This window comes from Protopterus annectens, chromosome 12.part0, assembly GCF_019279795.1.
Source record: "Protopterus annectens isolate FY-2018-M chromosome 12.part0, PAN1.0, whole genome shotgun sequence".
Lineage (NCBI taxonomy): Eukaryota > Metazoa > Chordata > Ceratodontiformes > Protopteridae > Protopterus > Protopterus annectens.
The window spans coordinates 1003462984-1003480650 of record NC_056746.1 but is presented as its reverse complement, the minus strand read 5'-3'; the positions used below and the strand labels follow the sequence as shown (position 1 = coordinate 1003480650).

At 45.3% G+C, this 17667-nt stretch overlaps 1 protein-coding gene across 1 annotated transcript in view; it reads left to right on the top strand.

Moving 5' to 3' along the window:
• ATP9A (ATPase phospholipid transporting 9A (putative)) overlaps positions 1 to 17667 on the top strand; it is a 2147009-nt gene that overhangs the window by 594025 nt on the left and 1535317 nt on the right. The window contains exon 7 of the mRNA XM_044090027.1: positions 16889 to 16983. Within this exon, the coding sequence (XP_043945962.1) occupies positions 16889 to 16983 (95 nt within the window). The remainder of the gene's footprint in view (positions 1 to 16888; positions 16984 to 17667) is intronic.

Genomic DNA, 17667 nt, shown 5'->3' with positions numbered 1-17667 from the left:
CTTGTGGCAGCTGCTGTTGTGTCTGTAGCTATATAAGGAATGCCTCCCTTGTCTCTGTTGCGTTCCGGCATTTCTTTTTTGTTATTGTTAATGTTAAGCCTCTACCATATTTTGTGCAAGTGCATTTGTTGTGTCTTATAGTTGGGTGATCATTTGATTGCTTATTGAAAACATGTCATTTCACAACTGTACTTGTTCAGGTTTTTGATATAATTAAGAATATATTCATATTACTGCTTTCGGCCTTTGACACCAAGATGAGTTTATAGTAAGTGGTTGCTGCTGCACTTTATTTAATGTAGATTTATTTTTATACTCAAAGTATTTTTTTAAATCTAAGTAGTCCCTCTCACTTCATTTGATAATAAATGGTTCATCTATTAATAAAGTTAAAAGCTAATACTTTCCACAGTTACTGTGTGCGCATACAAGATAACAATGATTTAAATTTTTATGCAGTTTTGTAACCTTTTTGTATACTTCCATGTAACACCCATATCGCTTTGTGACATCCTGACATTTTTTTGGGTCTGGATTCATTAACTAAGTGACTTAATTAACTATAAATAACACCAGAAAGGGCAACATTGAAGTAACAAAATGACACTAAAATCATTAAACTAGCATATTATGTAGTGATAGTAGGAATATTATTAATATTTTCATAACTGAGAAAGCTATATAGGGGCATTTTGTCAAATATAGTGGGAATGGGAAAACATAGCATTTGGTCATGTATAGCAGAATATGCTGGATATATTACTAGTTTTTTGTTAGTATTTATTTGTTAGTATTTATTGATAAACGCAGTATTTCCATGTGTACTTTAATATTTCCAAAATCAAGTGACTTACAAAGTATTGCCGTTGAAACGTTTGATGATAAAGAAAATTGTCATTATTTACACTGTTAAGTTGTACACCATGAAAGATATTCAGTGTTGTTTATTTATTAAGCAAATAAACATATTTTCACATTTCTGTAAATATCTCAACAAATGGTGCAGCGGTTAGCATTGTCACCTCACAGCAAGAGGTTCTCCCATTCGATTCTTGGCTGGAGCGCCTACTGTGTGGAGACCGCATGTCCTCCCTGCTGTTGAGTGATGTTAAAGACATGCAGGTAGATGCGTGTATGAATGGGCGCACCTTCTTTGAAGGTTGGGCGTCAGGCTGACAAGTCGGCACTGTAAAAATCCGCTGCCAATCATTAGCAGACTGGAGTTCCACTGTGGCGACCCCTAACTGGGAAAAGCCGAAAGACTATATATATAGATATATATATATATATATATATATATATATATATATATATATATATATATATATATAAATCTCAACAAACAGGAATTCTGAAAAGAATTTCCTGTCATTACTTTAATGCTTACGTCTGCCAGGTCAAAAGTGCTCTGACATTGTCTAGATTGTGCATTTTCCATGGCACGAAAAGTTGTTTGCGAAACTTTAGAGAAAAATATAATACTGGGTTTGTTGTTGTTGTGTCTTTCGGCTTTTCCCGGTTAGGGGTCGCCACAGCGGAATTCCGGTCCACTAATGATTGGCAGTAGATTTTTATGTGCCAAGTTGCCAGCCCTGATGCACAACCTTCAACAAAGGTACGCCCGTTCACGCATATCTCCACACACAAGATGCTTTGGCTGAGAATCGAACAGGACAATGTCTTATTGTGAGGCGACAACGCTACTGCAGCACCACCACCGCAGTCAATAATACTGGGTTTGTGCACATTACAAAATATTATAGCGTTAATATAAGTCTGTGAGTGCACTGAGAGGACTGTAACGATGACTTTTTGCTGATGATGTTGGTGTCTGTACCATTTTATAATCATCATTACTGTTCAGAAGATATTCACATGTGTTTGGTGTACTTTGATTTGTTAGAAAATGCTCTGGAATGTAAAGAAGTATAGATTGAGAGGTGTTAATGTATTAACATGCTTTGTTCTTAAAGTTATATTATGCAGATAGAAGTCACTGGAAGCATTTATTAGTTGGTTATTAATCTTTCTCTGGTTGCTTTTTTCTGTGATATTTTTTAATTTTATATTCGGCATATGTCATGTTTACATTTTATGTTTACTAATTCTGTGTGTGTGCTCCATTTTTAGGAATTTTAAATATATGGTTTTCTCATACCTTACATCTCCATACTCTCCCTTCTTCACTCACTTCCTTAATTCTGTCAGTTTCCATCCCCTGGCTTTCTCTCTAAGTAAACCATAAGCCTGCTTTTCTCTCACTTCGTATTGCATTTCCTTTTGGTATTATACTAACTTAACCTTTAATTTCTCTATAAACTGTCTAAAATTTAATGTTAAATCATTGTCATATAACCTATATCTATTCTTAACCAATGTTTTAATATTCTGTCTAATTTGGTATAATTATTTAAACAGTATTTATTTTTTTGTATTATGTTTAAAGACTTTAAAATTATTATTCTTAAAATGTTTTGTAATACTTTGGAGCTTTTCTCCCCAGGCCTCCACTGAAAATGGGTTCCTACCTTGTTAGACTTTCCCGATAGTCAAATGTCCATGCATGTAAACCTAAAACCTGAAAGTTTAGCAGACAGCATGAAGATTCTCTAGTATATTTGTATGTGTGGGCTGCAGGTCGTAGGTAAATGATTAAAATATTCTAACATGTGCCTTCAGCATAACCGAATCATCATCTTATTTAAGTGTCTGAGTTAGATACTTGTTTATAAAATGTGCTGTATGAATTGCTGATACTTGTCTTATAGATCACTCAAGAGCTCTAGGCTATAGTTTTAAACTATGCTATACTCATGGCTGGCACTGCTAGCAACTGTGGCTAAATGAGTCTTGCATTTCTTTCTGAAGTAGTGTTTGCATTGTACTGAACAGAACAGTGCATTTTCCTGAAAAGGTATTTATAACCAGTCAGTCGCAAACTGTGGTGCCATTATCTCTTCAGATTCTTCATATACTTTATATTGCAGTTCTAAGACGGACATTTTCACTGCATAATTTTAATGTGGAAAACTCACTAGGAACTCAGTGCTCTAAACTGGCTAATATAAATCTGTTTAAGCTAATAATATATGTATCAGAACTGATCATCTTCAGATGGTCATTGCGTTGTTCTTTGTCTGCGTCTTTGGTTAAAACATTAATAAATGTAATGTGCAGACTGTAGTAAAACTATAAAAGTACAATAATGGGGTTTATAGTTAAAGTTTTGATGATGGTTAAAATGTGGAATAGAGAAAGCTAAAATCTGTTTCGTCTGGTATTTCATAAAATACCTGTAGCTTGATGCTTCATTTTAACTCTTGAAAGAAGATGCCTTTGATTTTCTCTTATATGTAGGTTCTGTGCTGCAATGTACTCTTTATGTGAAACTGTGTTTGAAACTACCCTTTGTTATAAAATGGCAGCCTTTTCCTACAGATGCCATTGTAAAGTTATCAGACAAGTTCTGTGATAGCAAGTTGGGTGGGGAAACGGAAGACAAGATCCTTTCGAGAACAGCTCTTTCACACAATACAGGCAAAATGACTAAGAATAAAACTAATTTGCATCCACAGTTATTTATTCACTTGTTCATTCAAATTCAGTATACACTTTATCCATTTAATTCTTGCAGGGGGCTAGAACCTATTGCAACAAGCAATGAGTGTAAAGTAGGAAACTGGTGTCATAGGACATGTACACGTACACACACACACACACACACACACACACACACACACACACACACACACACATAATTGTTCCTTGGTGTAAGGTAAGATGTTCTTCGTGTTTCACTGTTGTAGTCATCACACTTGGGTTATCTGCCTGCAGGCAGCCCTCAGTCGGCCCAAATACCAGAGTCTTGGGATTTCTGTGTCAGATGCTGTCACCTCATCCATGATGTCAGGTCGTCAGGGGTATAAAACATGCAGCCGATGCCATTACATCAGCTTTTCCTGCCCCGCAGGAGCCCGAAGCAGAAGCAGTTCACAAGTGCCGTTTGGCAGCTACCTGAAATTTTCGTTTTTTGAGTTTCAAACCTGAAGCCTTCTAAATGCTAAATACCCCATTGGGGATCCTTTTTTCTTGGTCTAACTGATGTCAGAAAAAGTTAACAATTGTCTTGCCTGTGGAAAACAAATACCTCAGAAATTTTCATTCTTACTGTGTCACCTGTTTAGGCCCAGACCACGACATCCCTCGCTGTCGGTTTTGTGCCTTGTTCAATGCCTGAACTATTCGTTGTTGGGCTATTTTTGTCTCTCAGTTCTTTCGCTCTCATTCTACGTATTCTGACATGGCATCGGTAAGCCATCCGACTACCAACCTTCTGAAAAAATGCAAATATAAAGACAGAGACAGACCGCATAGGTCCAAAACTGCCAACGACACTTTTGTTAAGCTACTCGCCAGTCTGCCGGTACTCAGTGAGGCGCTTTTACAGCCCCTGTTACCCGCTTCTACAGATTCGCAGGCCTCTACTGAGACCCATTCGGAGTCCGGGATGCGGCGAGATGCTTCAGCTGAGGAACCTGCGGATGTCGCTTCCTTGGATGGGTCTGGAGCCGCTGTGCAGACACAGGCTTCTGAGGGTGTATTCAGGCCTACTGACTTGCATTATTAAATCGACGTCTAAAACTCGAACCATGCCTAGGAAACAGATGCCCAGACCACAGGATGAGGCCTCTATGCCTAAAAAAACAAATGATACGAATGGCTGAAGACCTTATTACTTTAATCAGGGGAAGCCAACCTTCCCCCTCTGAGACCTAGAACTGAATTTGCTTATGATACTTCTGACCAGCACTCTGAAGTTTCTGTCTCCTCTCATGACCTGGATTTACCTTATCTACCTATCATGATTCTGATGCAGAGGATTCTATTCCCTCTGCTTCTCCCCCAGAGGATTTTTCTTTTGGTGAAACCTTGCATACTCTTAGGGAGTATTTTCACTGGGAAAGCCAGGATTACTCTGATTCTAAAAAGAGGCTTAGAGATTTCTTACTCCTGCCCCAACACAGACCTTTAGCTATCCCTCCTGCTCTGGACATTGTTGACCAGGTTTCTGAAATTTCTGATCTGAAGTAGGAACTTAATTTGTCAGCAACCTTTGGGATACGGATCCGATCTCTGATCCAAGCTGGCAACTTCTACCACAGCATAGATCCGAGCTCCTAGCTCCTCCCTTTACCCGTAATCCCCTGCCAACCCTGACTGACCTCAGATCTAGTTTGCCACGCTTCAAGCTACAAGCTGGATTTCGAGCTCCTGATAGTAGAGTAAACTTTGTGAGAAAAACTTTGCTTTTTTTCTTCCTTTTTCTTGTGTGGGTATGTATGAGTGTTCAGGTATCCTATATTATATCTTTTTGTGTTTAATTTTTCCTCCCTGCCCTCGCTGGTTCGTAGTGTGTGTTTGTGGTGTGTGTAGGGGCCTAGTGAGTGTGTTTTTTCTGTATACCATGTCGGAGGCCCCTAAAGCCATCTTTTCAAAATGCACCGAGTGTGGACATAAGCTTTCACCGGCGGATGGCCACACCCGGTGCGTTAGGTGCCTTGGGGTTGAACACCTCTCTTCAGGATGCGCGATTTGCGCAGCATTCAACCCCAGGGCACTTAAGGACCGGAGGTCGAAGCTGATCCTGGCGGGCCTTTTGCCCCCGGATTCGGCTCCGGCCTCCGGTACTTCTGTGGTCGCTACCCAGCCCTCGGTGGTAGCCACCCCTGTCTCCCTCCCTCCGGTCGGGACTCAACCTCCCGCCGGGACTCAACCTCCCGCTTCGGCTCCAGAGGAGAGGGAGGCTGGGAAAGCCAAACGGAAGGAGAAGCACCATAAGCGGCGGGCCGAGGATTCCTCCTTGGCCCTGCCCACCAAACGGGCTTCTCGATCCAGAGCTTCTGGATCACCTCCTCCTCGGCTCCAGTCCCCTTGTTTCTCACCGGGACCCGGGGAGTAGGGGACCCGGTCCCCATCGAGGTCATCGAGGTGACACTCTAGGTCTGCCTCGGTGGCCTCGTCGAGGTCCACCTTTAGTATGTCAGATGCAGACATGGATCGGATGATGAGGAGGTTCATCCAGGCCTAGCTGCAGATGGGAGTGCTCTTGCCTCCCACCCCTCCGGGGGGGAGCTCGACCCCATTTTTTGCTCCAATCGCTCCTTCTCCGACCCGCTTTCCGGGTTCGGAGCATTCGGAGCCGAGCCGCGTTGGATCCGGGGGTGGGTTGGAGCCGACAGTACTGGTTACTTTGGCTCCGACTGGTCCCTCGAGCTTGTCGGATCCGACCTCTCGGAGCCGTGGGTTGAGCTTCGGATCAGAGGGTTTCTGTGTGACTTTGGCTCCGTCCCAGTTGGAGCACACGGGTCCTTCGGATCCGAGGGTCTCGGCCCCGGATCCGGTCCCCGCTTCGGATCCGAGTGGGAGTCGACTCTCGGATCCTATAGAGAGTGGCTCCCCCTCGGCTTTTGCGGTGGTGGAGAAGGGCACTGTTGAGTGCATCCGGACCTCCGGTCCTGGCTTCGGCTCCCCCCTGCACTCCCTCTCAGCTGGTCTGGGCTCCCGTCACCTGGCCTTTAGGGCAGCATGCTTCAGCGTCTCTGGGTGTTCCTTTGGAATGTGACATTGCTGGCGAGTCTTCCTCGGACAGCCCCCCCGAGGAGGTCCCTCACAAAGCTAAGTGTAAGAGGAGGCACGTGGACTCCCCCGAGTCCCTTACGGAAGATATGGACTTAGATGAAGAGGAAGGCTCCCCAAGTTCACCCCCTGAGGATGTCTCCTTTGGAGACATCATGGAAATGCTCAGGATTAGGGGAGGGTGGTCTGCCCCCAAGGCTTCCTCTGTTAAGTCCGTATTCCTAGAGGCGTTCGAAGCAGGGCCATCTACCTCTTGGGTGTCCCCTCCCCCCGACCCCCTGGTGGACCTTATTTCCACCAGTGCTTGGAAGGAGCTGGACACTGTAGAGTCAGTCCCCAAGTGCCCGGATAGAATCCTGAGCCCCCCTGCTGAAAGAACCCACTGGAGCAGAGGTCCCCCCGTGGATGCCATGTTGGTGGCGGCGGCCACCAAGAGAGAGTTGGCTCAGGAGAGCTCTGCGGTCCACCCACCGAGTAAGGAGTCTCGAGCAATGGACCGCCTTGGGAAGCGGGTCTTTAGTTCAGCAACCTTCTCCATGAGGGTGCTGAACTATATGGCACACGTCATCCGGATGCAGCGAGATCTAATAAAAGAATACGCTGCATCCCCCCCAGAGTCCATGTCGGAAGGGGACAAGCAGCTGTATGTCTACTCTACGTTCAGTTTCCAACACCTCTATGCGGCTCTTGTCTCACGCCACTGAAGGAGCCGCTAGAGCTGGCGGAGCCAGCCTGGTAATGAGGCGCCAAGCCTGGCTCCGACATTGTGACTTCTCGGAACTCTTTAAGGCGTCATTCGTGAATGCCCCCTTTGATGGTTCTGCACTGTTTGGCAAAACCGTTCGCGACACTTTAGTCCAGAGCGAGAAAGACAGGAAGACGTTGTCTGCCGTTGGAGTCCACTTCTCTGCTCCCCAGAGGTCCTTTTCCAAGAACCAAAAGGGTCAGAAGAAGATGTGGTTCCATAAATTGCATCAGTCCCAGTCTGCTCCGGACAACCAGTCCTCTCGTGGCAGAGGAGGACAGGGAGGACGCCGCCCAAGAGGCAGAGGGGGTCCCAGAAATTTTGGGTCCAGAGAATCTTTCTCTGAGAGGCCCACGCAGAACCCCTGAGGGGTTGCCCGGCTTCTCCACTCTGGAGGCAGTCGGGGGGGGGGGCGTCTTTTGAAGCACCTAGCAATGTGGAAGTCCATAACAACAGATCGCTGGGTGCTTCGCATCATATCCAGAGGCTACCTAATTCCCTTTATTGTAACCCCCAAAACCAGAAGCCTCCCCGACGTACCACCCAATCAGAGGGAGGCGGCTGCTACAGAAATTCAGCAGCTTTTGCAAAAAAGAGCCATCCAACCCATCCCCCCAGATCAGTTCGGATCGGGATTTTACTCCAGGTTCTTTCTGGTACCAAAAAAGACGGGGGACTTGAGGTCAATTCTCGACCTCTCTCTCGAACCTGGCAGTTCCCAAAGAAAAGTTCTGAATGGTCAAGCTACAATCTATTCTCCCCCTATTACGGGAGAACGACTGGATGTGCTCGATAGACCTCAAGGATACGTACTACCACATTCTGGTGGACAGACGCTCCAGGAGGTTCCTCCGCTTCCGGCTGGGAGCCAGTCACTTTCAGTTCAGGGCCCTCCCCTTCGGTCTCACCTCAGCCCCCAGGGTATTCACCAAAGTCTTGGTGGTTATAGCGGCCCACCTGAGGCTTCAGGGAATTCAGGTCTTTCCGTACCTCGACGACTGGCTCCTCATCACCCCAACAAGGCATCTGCTCTGTTCAGGCAGAGATTATTTCCTCAATCTTGCTCCACGCCTAGGGTTGACTATCAACATGGCCAAATCCTCTCTGGTCCCTACACAGGTAATAGATTTCATAGGGGCGAGATTGGATTCCAGACTAATGCTTGCCTTCCTGACTCCCGATCGGCTTCAGAGCCTGAGGTTGCATGTTTCAGGCCATTCTCCGACTTCCTGCTCCACTGGCGGAATTGATCCTGAGGGCTCTAGGCTCCATGGTGGCAGCAATTCCTCTGCTGCCCCTAGCCCGTCTAAATATGAGGGTCCTGCAGTGGACCCTCCAGGTACAATGGTCCCGGTCTCGCAACTCCCTGTCCCATCCTATTCCCCTAAGCAGGGCTTGCAGAGGGTCGCTCTTGTGGTGGCTTCAGTCCCCGAGTCTCCGGATGAGACGACCATTCTCGATGCCTTCCCCTGACGCCACAGGGACCACGGACGCCTCTCGCCTGGGGTGGTGGGGGCATTTTTCAGGCAGAACGGTCCAAGGCACGTGGAACGACACAGAGACCTCCTTGCATATCAATGTCCTAAAGATGAGGGCAGTGCTTTTGACGTTGCAGGCACTTCACAGTCTTCTTCCGATTAGGACTATTGCAGTACAAACGGACAACATGTCAGTTGTCTGGTACATCAACAAACAGGGGGGAACCAGGTCTTATCCTCTTTGTCGCGAGGCCATGAGAGTGTGGGAATGGGCGATATCCACCAACCGCTTTCTCATTGCAACGCACATTCCGGGGCGGTCCAACATCCTAGCAGACGGGCTCAGTCATTCTATTCTGACCCCATACAAATGGTCTCTCAATCCTCTAGTAGCGAAACAAATATTTGCCCAATGGGGGCAACCCTGTTGCGATCTTTTTGCCTCTCCCTCAAATACCAAATGCAACAGTTACTTCGCTCTAATCCCCCCCCCCCAAGGGGGAGTCCCCGAGAGACTCTCTAGTACATGCTTGGCCTCCCAGTCTCCTTTACGCTTACCCTCCATTGCCTATGATGCTAAAACTCTTACAGAAAGCCAATCGGCTGGGGAGCAAAATGATCCTCATTGCCCCATTCTGGCCTCATCAAACGTGGTTACCATACCTGTGGTCTCATCTGATTCATCCACCCTGGATTCTGGATCCCCTTCCGGATCTCATTACTTACCCTCTGGGTTTTCCGACCCCCAACTTGGTCAACCTCAAGCTGACTGCTTGGTTGCTCCAGTTCCACTCCTGATAAGGACTCCCGGAATCTCCTCACCAGTCAAAGCCATCCTAGTAGCAGCACACAAACCTTCCACCAGAAGGGTTTATCGAAGTAAGTGGAAACGTTTCTCCATTTGGGCAGAGCACCATCACTTAGATCTTTTCACGGTGCCTCTTACGTCAGTTTTGGATTTTCTAACTACCCTTTTTCATCAAGGGGCTAGCTGCTCTACAGTCAAGGTACAACTAGCAGCGATTTCGCATTATCATGTAGGGCATGAATCGGGCCCTCTAATCACTGCCAAGCTTTGTAAAGCTTTCCTGAAGGGTACCTTCCTCCTCAGACCCCCGGTCAGGGAGGTAGTACCCCCATGGGATTTATTTTTGGTTTTTCAGGCCTTGACAAGCCCCCCTTTCGAACCGGCGGCTACGGTTGATCTCAAATACCTCTCTTGGAAGACAGCCTTCTTGGTGGCCATTACTTCAGCTAAAAGGGTCTCTGAGCTTCAGGCTCTGTGTGTTAAACCGCCGTACTTAGCCTTCCATCAGGATAGAGTTTACCTCAGGATCAATCTGTCCTTTCTGCCTAAGGTATCTTGGGAAGCTAATATTAATCATTCTATTAATCTTCCTGTGTTCTTTCCCAATTACCAGAACAAAGGAGAGTATAAGCTGCATTCCTTTGATGTGCACAGACAATTACGCTTTTATATTCATCGAACTGCTGGTCATAGACAATCTGACCATTTGTTTGTCTCCTTTGCCAAAACAAGTTTAGGCAAGTCAATCTCTAAGGTTACACTGTCACGGTGGATCACTAGTTGTATCCTCTTGGCGTATCAAAGTTGGGGAAGGCCTGCACCTCAGGGAGTCCGAGCTCATTCTACTAGGGCTGTCGCTACTTCGTCGGCTTTTAAATCTAGGGTTCCATTAGATGATATTTGTTCCGTAGCCACTTGGGCCTCAACTCATACCTTTATCAGCCATTACAAACTGGATGTTGTCTCCAGAGGTAGGGCGTCCTTTGGCTCTGCAGTGCTCCGGAATATTCTTCCATAAAAGCCACCCAGGATTCGGGTAGCTGGGGACTCTGTCCCAAAGGTTGCTGACAAATGAAGTTCCTACTTCAGATTAAGAAGTTTTGTACTCACCATAACGTTCCATCTGAGTAGGTATCTTCATTTGTCTGCAACCATCCCCCCCCCCTTCCTCCTGACCTATAGGATCTGTCTTAGATAAGCCCCTTCTGGGGCACAGTAACTATGGTTGTATCAGGCAAACTTGATCTGAGGTCAGTTAGGGTTGGCAGGGGATTATGGGTAAAGGGAGGAGCTAGGAGCTCGGATCTATGCTGTGGTAGAAGTTGCCGGCTCGGATCCGAGATCGGATCTGTATCCCAAAGGTTGCAGACAAATGAAGGTACCTACTCAGATGGAACGTTATGGTGAGTACATAACTTCTTATTTCCTCTGATAACCAGGATTTACCCTTATCTACCTATGAGGATTCTGATGCTGAGGACTCTATTCCCTCTGCTTGCCCTCCAGAGGATTTCTCTTTTGGTGAAACCTTGCATACTCTTATGGAGCATTTTTGCTGGGAAAGCCAAGATTACTCTGATTCTAAAAAGAGGTGTAGGGATTTCTTACTCCTGCCCCAACACAGGCCTTTAGCTATCCCCCCTGTAATGGACATTGTTGATAATGCCTTTTCGGAATCTAGCTTGGCCCCTGACTCTTTACCTCCTGCTCCCAGAAAACATGACATATTGCAGGGTTCCTGATTCTCACAAGTTCCTTTTTAAAAATTCTACTGTGGATCCTGAGACCATTTCACAGGGACCCAAGGCCATTAAGGTTACTACTGCCAAAAATCCTAACCCCACTGATAGAGAATCCAGGGCCCTGGATAGATGGGGTAAGAATGTATACACCTCTGCAGCCTTGGCCATCAGCGCCTTAAATTGCCAGTTTCATATGTTAAAGTATCAGCAGCATATTATTGGATTGCTTAAAAAGAAAATGATGTTGATTCCTGATTGTGCTAAAAATAAGGATTTACAGGATTTAATGCATTCTGCTGATCAGGTTGGAAAACATACTTTGCGATGTGGTTTTGGTTCAGTAGAGGCATCTTGCAGGGCTGCTGTCACAGGGTCTGTACTTAGGAGGCATGCTTGGCTTAAGGAGCAATCTTTGCCAGATCATGTTAAAACTAAATTGCTTTATGCTCCCTTAAATCAGGACCGCCTATTTGGCGACAAAGCAGAAGTAGTTCTTAAAAAGATGGAGGAAAAAGCTAAATCTATGCAAACTGTTAAAGATTTCTTACAAGTGCAACCTCCTAGATTTAGTAGGCATTGGCCCTCGAATAATTGGTCCTTTCCTGCCTCTTCCAGGCCTTCTCAGTTCAAACTCGGAACCTGCAGAACACCCATGCTTCAGTCCCAGGGTACGCACAGGTCTAAGAAGTGGGGGGGCTCCTACTTCCAAATAAGGGAGTAGTAAGACTCCCCCGTATGGTAAGCTGTCTCAATGACTTAACTTTAAAACTTCCAAGCACTTCTCAACTGACTGCTCCTTTAGGGGGAAAGATTGCCCTACAAGCAAAAAATTGGTAACTCGTTATCCAGGGCAAATGGGTTTTAAACATAGTTTCCCAAGGATACAAATTTCATTTCCACACGTTACCAACCCAAATGGTTGGCCTAATCTACCCCCAAATTAGTGGGCAGAGGCTCAAAAGCAAGTACTCTCTCTCTCTCTTAAGATTAAAGGCTATTCAGACTGTACTAGAAGAGGAAAAGGGACAAGGTTTCTACTCAAGACTTTTCCTGGTACCCAGAAAAGACAACTCATGGCATCCTATCCTGGACCTGACAACTCATGGCGCCCTATCCTGGATCTGTCTATCTTAAACACCTTTTTGGTGATTTCAAAATTCAAGATGCTAACTCTTCACCAGCTGCTTCCCATGATAGGCAAAGATGCCTGGTTGACAACACTGGATTTAAAGGAAGCCTACCTGCACATCCCAATCAGGGAATCTTGCAGAAAATACCTACACTTCAAAGCAGGCTGCGTGCACTATCAGTTCTCTGCACTGCCCTTTGGCTTATCTACTGCACCCAGGGTATTCACAAAGTGCCTAGCTCCAGTCATTGCATTTTGCAGGCAAAGAAATATTCAAATATACCCATACCTGGACAGTTGTCTAATTCAGGCAGAAAAACCAGGACATACTTCTGAATCATCTGGCATTTGTACAAAGGGTGTTAACTTGTCTGGGGTACACCATAAATGAAAAGAAATCATATCTGCTATCCTGTCAACAAATTATATTCCTGGGAGCAAGCTTGAGCACAACTTCCCAGATGGCTTTCCTCACGCCAGCGAAACAAATTCATTTGACAACTTACTTCAAACTAGTGGCCACAAAAACCCTGCTATCTGCAAACGTTGGGGTTTATGGCCTCGTGCATTCTACTAATTCCATGTGCAAGACTGCGTATGAGGAAACTACAATGGTATCTAAAAAGCCTATGGTGTCAACATTCTCAGGATCTAGAAGCAATGATTCCTATCATACCTTGCCTACGGTTAGAATTCCTTTGGTGGGCAGAGGCCTGCCACCAAAACAAGGGACTACCATTCAGTCTACCCTCTGCCGCCCAAACCCTAACAACAGACGCATCCGACTATGCATGGGGGGCTCACCTGGCAGGGAAGTGCATTCAGAGCAAATGGAACCCAAGTCAAATGCTCCTGCATATCAATCAAAAAGAAATGTTAGCTGTACAGAATGCTCTGACAGCCTTCAAGGACCACATTCTTCCAGGACAATTAATTGTAAAGACAGACAAACACCACTGTTATGTGGTACATAAACAAGCAGGGGGTACCCATTCTTACCCCCTCTGCAGACTAGCCATGGCTCTGTGAAACACAGCCTTGAGCTACAAAGTGCATCTACAGGCTCAATTCATGCCAGGAAAACTAAATACACTGGCAGACGAACTAAGCAGAAATCTCGCGGACCCACACGAGTGGAGACTGGAACCACAGACTTTCAAAATGTTGATCAACAAATGGGGGAGCCCAGATATAGACCTGTTTGCCTCCCCCCAGAACTACCAATTGGACAAATTCTGCACAGGTACTCCTCACAATCAAGCTTGGGAAGTTGATGCTCTATCCTTCAGCTGGAAAAATCTATCAGTTTATGCCTTTCCTCCTCTGCTTCTCCTCTCCAAAGTCCTACTAAAGATCAAACAGGATAAACCAAGGATGATATTGATTGCACAAGACTGGCCACACCAACACTGGTACCCCCTCTTGCGCAATGCGTCACAGCTGGCCCCATGGCACCTACCTCAGACCCCTACCCTGCTGTCTCAGCAGGAGAGACAGATTCTGCACCCCCAGCTGCAAACCCTGAATCAGGCAGCCTGGCTAATTATCTGATCTCTCCATTACCATCCCTCAGCAAACAAGTGTTGGACGTCATTTTGGAGGCAAGGAGGCCTAGTACTAGAAAATGTTATGCTGAAAAATGGAAAAGATTCTGTGCCTGGAACCAAACTCAAGGGATTGCCACAGTAGTGCCTAATTTACCTCCGATTCTTCAATACTTAACTGAGATGCTTTACAAGGGCCTTTCCTTTTCCTCCATCAAAATTCACACCTCAGCTATTTCAGCTCATTACAACGCAGAACCACACACCTCTTTTCTCATCCACTGCTCAAGCAGTTCCTCAGAGGGGCCAAAAACTTAAGACCACCCAGGAGAGCCCCAGCTCCAACCTGGGACCTAACTTTGTATTGGAAAAACTCACTCTTCCTCCTTTTGAGCAAGCTGCAACTGCAGAGTTAAAATTCCTTTCTTGGAAAACAGCTTTTCTTTTAGCAATCACTTCAGCAAGAAGGGTATCTGAATTACAGGCCCTTATGGCAGTGGAGCCTTTCATCATCTTTCATGCGGACAGGGTGCCCCTTAGGGCCGATCCCTCTTTCATGCCGAAGGTGGTATCCAGTGTGGCTCTTAATCAGTGCATTCATTTGCCAACCTTTTTTTCTAATCCACAGAACAAAGGGGAAATGATACTGCACTCCTTAGATGTGCACAGACAACTTAGATTTTACTTGGACAGGACTAAACCTCAAAGGAAATATGAACAACTGCTGGTGGCATTTGCTACAGGGGCAGAGGGGAAGGCTATTTCAAAGCAAACCATTTCTAAATGGATAGGCCATTGCATTCATTTCTGCTATAAGCACCATGGAAAGTCTATCCCACAGGGGATTAGACCCCATTCAACCAGGGCTGCATCTAGCTGTACACCCTTTCTCAGAGGTGTCCCTACCAGATACATCCTAGAGTTCTGTACATACTTTCACCAAGCATAACCATTTGCCAATTTTCTCTAAATCCAGAGCTGGCTTTGCCACTGCAGTCTTTCAGGGCCTTATAGCTGGTCGTAATGCTATCTAAATTCCTCCTCCCATCCTTAGCTTTGGGAATCTACTCAAATGTAATGACTGCAGCAGTGAAACACGAAGAACATCGTACAGTTGTGTGCAAATGTAGATGTTCGAGTGTATTCACTGTTGCAGTCCTGGTTACCCTCCCCTCCAGCCCCCTGACTTCTTTTGGCTATACCTCTATTCTCCTTTACTATACTTAAAAGCTTTTAGGTGTATTTGCTTTTTTGTTGGAAGTATAACATTGTGTGTGTGTGTGTGTATATATATATATATATATATTTAATTGCTTCCCATTAAGGGGGGTACTGGACATCTGGGGCAAGAAAAACTGATGTAATGGCGTCGGCTGCATGCTTTATACCCCTGACTACCTGACGTCATGGAAGATGAGCTGGCAACCAACGCAGGACCCAAGGCTTTGATAATTAGGCCGACTGAGGGCTACTGCAAGCAGATAACCCAAATGTATTGCAACAGTGAATGCAGTCAAACATCTACATTTTATGGTAAGTGTACACAACTGTACTTTACAGGCCCTTATGGCTATGGAACCCTTCATTATCTTCCATGCGGACAGGGTTTCCCTCAGGACTAACCCATCTTTTATGCCCAAGGTGGTATCCAGTGTGGCTTTAAACCAATCCATCCATTTGCCAACCTTTTTTCCTAATCCTCAGAATAAAGGGGAAAGGATCCTGCACTCCTTGGATGTGCACAGACAGCTCAGGTTCTACCTTGACAGGACTAAACCTTTCAGAAAATCTGACCAGCTGCTGGTCAGCTTTCCTACAGGGGCAGAGGGCAAGGCCATTTCAAAACAAACCATTTCTAAATGGGTAGCACACTGCATCCATTTCTGCTACAAACACCATGGAAAACCTACCCCACTGGGGATCAGGCCTCATTCCACTAGGGCTACCTCAACCTCCACAGTTTTTCTCAGGGGAGTCCCTACCAAGGACATCCAGGAAGCTGCAACCTGGAGTTCTGTACACACCTTCACCAAGCATTACCACATAACTATATTTTCCAAATCTAGAGCTGGATTTTCCACAACAGTCTTACAAGGCCTGCTAGCCAGCCCTTCTACTTCTTGACTGCCTCCACCCTTCCTCAGCTGTGGGAATCAACCCAAGTGTGATGACTGCAACAGTGAAACATGAAGAACATAGTACAGTTGTGTACACTTACCATAAATGTAGATGTTCGAGTGTATTCACTGTTGCAGTCCTGGTTACCCTCCCTCCAGTTTCCTGTCTTTCTATACCTTTTATCCTCTTTTTTGGCCATATCTTATAGAAATGGTATTTACTTTTTACTGGAGGTGTTCCACCATTTGATTGCTTCCTTTTTTGGGGGGCTCCTGACATCTGGGGCAAGAAAAACTGATATAATGACATCGGCTGCATGTTTTATACCCCTGATGACCTGATGTCATGGATGAGGTGACCGCATCCAACGCAAAAATCCCAAGACTCTGGTATTCGGGCTGACTGAGGGCTACCTGCAGGCAGATAACCCGTGTGTGATTACTGCAACAGTGAATGCACTCTACTATCGACATTTATGGTAAGTGTACACAACTGTACTTTTCTTACAGGACATTGTATGCCAGTTCATTTGTACAGGCTAAAAATTGACATTGCACTCCAGTCTCTTTTGGAAATGGTCCTTGCCTTGCAGTGCTAATCCAGTCAACAAAATGTAAATAAATAAGTATGACAACATTAACAGTCAGAATTTGAACTCATGATCATGCTCTGTCATTTTCCCCTCCAGGTTCATGTTTCCTGCGTACAGACCAGCTGGATGGTGAAACAGACTGGAAATTACGTTTACCAGTGACTTGCACACAGAGACTCCCTGTTGCAGCTGTAAGTATTGAGGACATCACTTTTTCAGTCACTAAAATGTTGGACAAGATAATTAATCCATTTTCAGAGAGACTTCGTGATGGGTTTGGTTTAGTTTATCAGTAAAAAAACATTTTTTTTGCAGAGTTAACACCCAAAAATGTAAACTATGAATTTCAACAGCCCACTTATCTTTGACAGCATATCCCCACTCATCTTGTAGCGTAATAAATTGAGTACAACTGTTTGTAAACTCTAATCCACAGGAGGGTAAATTGCGTGAATTATATGAGTATTCTTGAACCAACAGCTCTGTTTAACCACTGTATAAATTATTAATTTCTCAAAGATGATGGATCCACTTACCAGTAAGTAAATTCTAGTATGCATGTTCACTGTTGAGCTACTTGAAATCTTAGAAGTTTGCTCATTTTGGGGAAGGGACACACCATACCATTCTGCTTAAGAAGTAAAGACTAGTTGTTTCCTTAGCGTACTTACTAGCTGGATTTTAGAAGCCCCATAGTCAGTAATCTCCTACACCTGACTAACTCTTCGGCCACCAGCGCTTCATGTGAGTGTATATAATCTGGGTTGAGGAAGCATCCTCTGACTGCCATCTTTGGAGATGGAATCAAGTTACTGGAGTTTGAATACCATCCTTACTTCTCTTGGGCATATGGCCAGTCCCATAATATGATGGCT